Source organism: Macrotis lagotis, chromosome 1 (assembly GCF_037893015.1).
Source record: "Macrotis lagotis isolate mMagLag1 chromosome 1, bilby.v1.9.chrom.fasta, whole genome shotgun sequence".
Classification (NCBI taxonomy): domain Eukaryota; kingdom Metazoa; phylum Chordata; class Mammalia; order Peramelemorphia; family Peramelidae; genus Macrotis; species Macrotis lagotis.
In genome coordinates, this window is record NC_133658.1 from 239959979 (window position 1) to 239966656 (window position 6678).

At 42.9% G+C, this 6678-nt stretch overlaps 1 protein-coding gene across 3 annotated transcripts; it reads right to left on the bottom strand.

Annotated features, from left to right (window-relative positions):
* Window positions 1-168: 168 nt before the first annotated feature.
* Window positions 169-6670, bottom strand: ATRAID (all-trans retinoic acid induced differentiation factor). Of its 3 annotated transcripts, XM_074209878.1 has the most exons (9): window positions 6435-6514; window positions 5047-5097; window positions 4789-4910; window positions 4234-4509; window positions 1885-1956; window positions 1112-1183; window positions 909-1030; window positions 591-694; window positions 169-356 (listed from the first exon to the last, which is right to left on the bottom strand). In XM_074209878.1, exons 4-9 carry the CDS (start codon window positions 4416-4418, stop codon window positions 252-254), a joined length of 660 nt encoding a protein of 219 aa, XP_074065979.1. In that variant the 5' UTR covers window positions 4419-4509; window positions 4789-4910; window positions 5047-5097; window positions 6435-6514; the 3' UTR covers window positions 169-251. The 3 variants fall into 3 exon arrangements, with proteins under 3 accessions (XP_074065979.1, XP_074065978.1, XP_074065977.1); XM_074209877.1 differs by lacking the exons at window positions 4234-4509; window positions 5047-5097 and having other exon boundaries at window positions 591-691; window positions 6435-6670; XM_074209876.1 differs by lacking the exons at window positions 4234-4509; window positions 5047-5097 and having other exon boundaries at window positions 6435-6667.
* Window positions 6671-6678: the final 8 nt, after the last annotated feature.

The window sequence follows — 6678 nt, forward strand, 5'->3', positions numbered from 1 at the left end:
ACACACACACACACACACAAACAGGCACAAGCACATAGACACACAGCACTCAGGTCCTTAAAGAAGAGGGTTTTATTAGGCACAAACATCCCTGACAAACACTTCTAACTTCAAGCCTGGTCCAGAGCCAGCCAGACCACCTGAAGACTCCAGCTCTCCTCTTCTCTGCACTTAGGAGCCTGGCAAGAAAGCGCCTGTGCAGGGCCCCCATAGGAGTCCATTCGATTTTTAGGTTCGTAGGAAGTCCAGGCTCAGGAAGCCTTGATTTTGCGAAGTTGGGTCCCCCAGAGCAGGATGGAGATACAAAATGTGGTAGTGCCCAGGATTCCAGAGAACATGAGGAGTGGGAAGGAACCCTGTAAGTAAAATGCCAGGAGAAACAAGTGTCAGCAGAGCCTTTCAGAGACCTTTGTCATTTCTGCTCCACCCAGGCACACCTCCCTAAACAGCAGTTGTCCCTGCAAGTTCCCTCTTCATGATTCCAACCTACTCCTGGTCCCAAACCCACTCCCCACATCCTACATCTTCTGGCTGAATACAGCTCACTACAATGTTTTCATCCCAAGCTGGTTCATGTCCCCAATCTTTACCTCTCGTAGACATTTGTAGCCATGGAAGTCACTAGTACAAAGACACTGGAAAAGGCCTGGGCCATCAGGGACACAATATGCATTCTCAGGACACAGAGCTGCTGCTAAAGCAGGAAAGAAGCCATAGTACATCAGTGATAGATCCATCAGATAATGAAGGCTGCCCATACCTCTGCTCCAATCCCAAATCCTTTAAACTGCCTTCCAGGTCAACAGCAACAATAGAAAGGATGAGACTGATCACTTGCTTTATCTACATGGGGTGAGGGTCTGAAGGAAGTGAGACTGTTCCTAGAAGCTGTTAGGAAAAAGTCATACCTGGCTGCACAGTGCCATTGCACAGACTTCTTTGTCCCTGGCAGATATAGCTGTCACCATCAAAGGTGATATTATCCCAGGAAACATTCCCACCAGGACAGCTTAGTTTCAGTGGCACCACCCTAAATATAACATACAATTGTCATACCATGCAATCAGACGTTGCTGCTCTTAATGTATGTTTCCTACTTCACTCTACTCACAGTGTCTGGAGCTCAGTGAAATTACGGAAGGCTGAGGTAGGTATATTCAGGAGGGGGTTTGCTCGTAGGTCCCTGCAAGTCAAAAAAACTGTTATTATGCCTTATGTAGGGAAGCTCCCTGATTCCACTTGTGAGAAATGAATATTTCTCCCTATATTTAATAACTAATTATTGTATTAGGACCAAAGTTTTTCCCCTTTTCTACTTCCTCATCCAGAAATTAACCAGTGTGGGAAATCTCTCTTAAGAGATTTACCCAAGTCAAATCTAATAATCAGTAAAAGAAATCTTAAGTTTTGCTAATGGGTGTAATCTTTTGGAGGGAAGAGATGTGGAGTCTCCCTATTATCAAGACATATGATATGGAAAATGCTCCCTCTTTGACCAAAATTTGAATGACCCAAGTCACATACCCCAAGATAGCCCACTTCCCACTATGTTAACTAGTGACTATTTGAATCAGAAGCAACTTTGTATGGCATATCTCACTGCCATTAAAGGTCTTTGGTCTAAGAGAAACAGCCAAATGATCGTATTTTTATTAATAACCTGCTGGCCTTATTACTAAAATGATTACTCAGAAACTATGTCTCTTGAATCTTTTTAATTGTCACACATCTATATTTCTCTCAGAGCCTATTGCTCATCCTGGATTGCCAGAAGGAAGGACCCCCCCACATTTCTCCTGGAAGGGCTCCTCTCTCCCTAGTGACCCAGATCTTGCCCCTCTATACTTAATGACCTCTGGGAGGAAGGGACCCAAGAACACTTACAAAACAATGGCAGAATGGGCCTCAGCAAAGAGTGGGTCCAGTTCTTTCAGGGAACAGTTCTGAAGATCTAGTCTAAAAGAAGAGAGAGGTCATTGTAATCTTGTCCCTCTTGCTCCATCCACCACTTGTTCTTTCCACCAGCAGGACTATTTTGCCACCTTTTCCAGTCAGCCTGCATTTATTACAAGCTAGCTGTGCAGACAGGACACCCTAGGTGCTGTGCTCCATCTTAATCTTTACCTGTCTGGGACCAATCTGTCAGAATATTTGTGTCCATTAGGGCAGCTATATGCCACAATGGGTAAAGCACCAGCCCTGAAATCAGGAGGACCCAAGTTTCAATCCAGCCTCAGACACTTACTAGCTGTATGACCTTGGGCAGGTCACTTAACCCTGACTGCTTCTCATTCAGGGCTATTTCTAGTAATCCTGATTCATATCTGGCTACTGAACCCAGATGGTTCTGGAGGAGAAAGTGACTTAGCACAGCCCCCTTCTCACTAAAAGTCAATTCATGTGCATGTTATGGTCTTCTTCAAGAATGAAGAATAGGAGTGGCTAGGTGACGCAGTGGATAAAGCACCGGCCCTGGAGTCAGGAGTACCTGGGTTCAAATCCAGTCTCAGACACTTAATAATTACCTAGCTGTGTGGCCTTGGGCAAGCCACTTAACCCCATTTGCCTTGCAAAAAAAACAACAAAAAAAAATCCTAAGAATGAAGAATAAAAGGGGCAGCTAGGTGGCGCAGTGAATAGAGTACTGGCCTTGGAGTCAGGAGGACCTGAGTTCAAATCCAGCCTCAGACACTTAATAATTGCCTAGCTGTGTGACCTTGGGCAAGTTACTTAAACCCATTGTCCCTTTAAATAAATTTAAAAAACAAACAAGAAAGAAGAACAAACATCATTGTCTATCAGGAAATAAGGAGAGGGTTCTAGGCTTCTAGGAAAATGTCTCAAACCTTTCACCAGATTACTGGTAGCTCATTACAGAATGGTATAAAATGAAAGTTATATAAAAATTTAAGTTCTTTTTAAGTACAGATATGAATGTCCACAAAACTAAAATCCTCAGGGTTGGAGACTGTGTTTTAGTCTTGTTCTTTCTTCAATATCTCTTAGTTATTTAACAAATATGTACTGAGGGTTTACCATGTGGTATGTATTACTATGTAACAGTACTATGAACTATTACACTGGCAGATGTAAACAAAGATCCCTAACCTCAAGGAGCTTATAATCTCTTGGAGGGAGAAGACAAGAATAAGACATAAAAATAACTAAAAAATTACTCCAGTTTTAAGAACAATGTAACAATGTCATAAAGAAGCATTAGATATCATATGTTACAAAGCTACAGAAGATCAGAGAGAAGGATCAGGATGGGCTAAAATGATCAGTGAAGGTTTTTGTGAGAGAGATAAGATTAACTAGGATGAGTATAGAAGAGGATGGACAGTATTATGGGAAGAAAGGAAAAAAACAAGGATGTGCAAATGCGCTTGAGAAACAATGAATTTAGCTATAGCTAGATTCATATCACAGAGCTGTTGTTAGAAAGAAAGCTTGTGGGGGCGGCTAGGTAGTGCAGTGGATAAAGCACCGGCCTTGGAGTCAGGGGTACCTGAGCTCAAATCCAGTCTCAGATATTTAATAATTTCCTAGCTGTGTGGCCTTGGGCAAGCCACTTAACCCCATCTGAGGAAGGAAGCAAGGAAGGAAGGAAGGAAGGAAGGAAAGCTTGTGTCCAGAATGCCAAGCTCAAGAGTTTATGCTTCATTCTGCTGGCATGGGAAACTTAAGTTGATCTGACAACAAAACAAACAATTCTGAGGACAGGATGACTAATTAGGAGGCAACAAAAATATATGCTTTTAAGGCTAAATTATGATGATGCCAGTGAGAAGGGAGAGTAATAGAATGAAACAGATGTAAGAGACAGAATGAAGGCAGAATGAACAAATTTGGTGATTTACTAGGGGCAAAGAGGGAAGAGTCAAACTGATTCAGAGGACAGTGTATTTGAAGTGTTCCCATGAAAAGTTTAAAAGGTAACTGATACATATGTCACAGTAGTTTGTCCTTAAAAAAATACATTAGTAATCCAGTGAAAAAACATGAGAAGGAAATTACTAATGTTGAAATTTTAAAAATAATTTATTTTAGAATCAGAAAGATGTAAAAACATGTTTAAGGATCAAAAATAATTAACTCAATCACTGGATAAAACAAAAAAGCTCAATTTCAAATATAAAATGCATACTGACTGCATAGTCATAACTAAACTCAAATCAATCATTGATTTCAGCTGAAGATTTATAGACATTTTGTGAGTCATTTGAAGGATACCTTTCTGAACTTAAGACATATATTCCTTTTTGCTTTGAATTCAATGTTAGCTTCAATGTCAAAACAAAGGAAGTAACGGCAGATAATTGTACTTTTACAAATTTTACAGCTAATATCTTTGTAGGATGGCTAAGCGTCAAAGTGGATAGAGTGGCGGGCCTGGTGTCAGAGAGACTTATCTTCATGAGTTTAAAGCTGACATCAGATACTTTCTACTATGTGATCCTGGGTAAGATGCAATCTTGTTTGCCTCAGTTTCCTCATCTGTAAAATAAGCTGGAGAAGAAAATGGCAAACCACTAGAGTTATCTTTGCCAAGAAAACCACAAATCAGACAAGACTGAAAAGACTAAAAAACTATCTAGTTAGGCATGAGGTATAGGACACTGTTTTAGTGCAGCAGCTATGTAGAGTCAAATGGGACAGATGATCCATAGGGCTTTCCCTAGACAAAATAGCATAAGGATTAACTAGCATAAGAACAATATGTTTGTAGGGTTGGATGTTTCAAACTACATAGTTGTATATTACTCATTGCCCATTCTTCTTCCTTACCCCACAATGGTACCCTGCTTGTTCAGACAGCAACGTGCAGTCAGATTTAACTCTTGTCTCTGCTTACAGTAATGGTAAACTTCTGATGTGTCATGTGCAGGCCCAGGACAATATTTGCAAATCTGCAGGACATGTAAGGTTATGAACAGACAAAAAAAAAAAAGTGGTCAAAGTAGTGCCAACCACCAAGTTCTTACCTTATAAAGGAATGATGAAATTGCATTTTCTCTTCACCCAACATAGAAAAGTTAAACTCACAATTCAGATTCTTTTGAAAGACACTCTATCCACTCCTCCCCAGAATCTGGCCTGGAGAAAAACATATTTCACTCTTTTACCTTTCTTTTGTATTAAGTAGTAATTCTTTCATCAGGTAATACCCTTCTACTCTTTACAAAACTGAAGCTGTTAGGAAAAGCCCCTCACCTACTTACAGATCACCATACAAAAGCATTTATTAAATAAGCATAGTAATTTATAAATGCAAATCTGTCACACTGATTTGGAGACATAAAAAATATTTACAAGAACTCAACAGTGGCAACATCCTACAGTTTTGGAACTGCATTATAGGCAGGCATTTACTTAAGGAAGGTTTGAATTGACCCTTAAAATGGTAGAAAGGGCAAAGGGAGTGATATTTTAGGAAATTATAAACCAGTAAAGCTGTTAGCAAGATCAGGCTACAGAATGTTAGAAAGTGATTTTTAGAGATCGTTTCCTCCAGCCTCCTCTATCTCTCAATTTCATTATTTATTGGGCACCAGTGATGTCCTGGATGTGACTCTCAGTAAATCACTTTAATCTCTCCTTTCCAGGCAAGTAAGATTATACAGAACAAAGAATACTACCTTTGCAATCCAAGGACCAGAGTTTTAATCCTATCTCTTAAGTATGAAATAAAGTTAAGTCCTTGAGACTCAGTTTCCCCATCTATAAAATGAAGGAGTTGGACTACAAGAACTCTGAAGTCCCTTCTAGCTCTACAGCTAGGATCCTAAGAGCTAAGGAGAGGAAAAATGATTTGCCCAAGATCACAGAGCTTCTTCCGGGCACATGATTTGAGAGAGCTAGATGATGCAGATAAAGCAGATAGAAGTTTGTTATTTGTTAGACTTGTGTTCCAATTAAGACACTTGCCAGCTGTCACTGGACCTCTACCTGTTCGGTGTCATCATCTGTAAAATGGGGAGAAGCACAGCAGCTACCAGCCGGGTTTTTGTGAGAATAAAATGCGATACGATTAATTTATAATGCGTTTCAGAATATAAATGATCCTATTCTGGGTCCTGGGCCAGGCTCTCCTAACTAGATAATAACTGTAACGAACGTTTAACTAATTGTGCCGGCGGGGATAGATATTTAAACCGACTTTTAGCAAGGCTGGCTAGTAAGAAGAAGCCGGTTGGAGCTCTGCCCGGCCGCACTGGCCGCGGGAGCCCCCCGGGGATGACCGCCCCGCACTCCGGGGCGCCGGCGCGGTATCTGCGGGGGGCCACTAGGCCTGAGCCTGCCCTAACGCTGTAGGTTTCGCAGTTCTCCAGGACGCGGGGCCGGGCCGGGCCGGGCGGGGCCGGCGTCCGCTCCGACCCGGCGAGCGCCCCTTTTCGCGCCTCTCCCGACCCCACCGACTCCCTCTTCAGTACCTCGGGCTGCGCCGGGACCTTTCCCGCGCCTAGAGCGAGGACGAGGGGAAGCCCGAGCAGCCAGCCCGGACGCGGCGCCATTTTCCCCCTTCCCTCGGGGTCGGCCGTCACGTGTCAGAGCGCGCGAGCGCGGCGTGACGTCCCCCGCCCCCAGCCCGGGCCAAGCACGCCGCCGGGGCTAAGCTTCGCGGGCCGGGGGCTAAGCTTCGCGGGCCGGGGGCTAAGCTTCGCGGGCCGGGGGCTA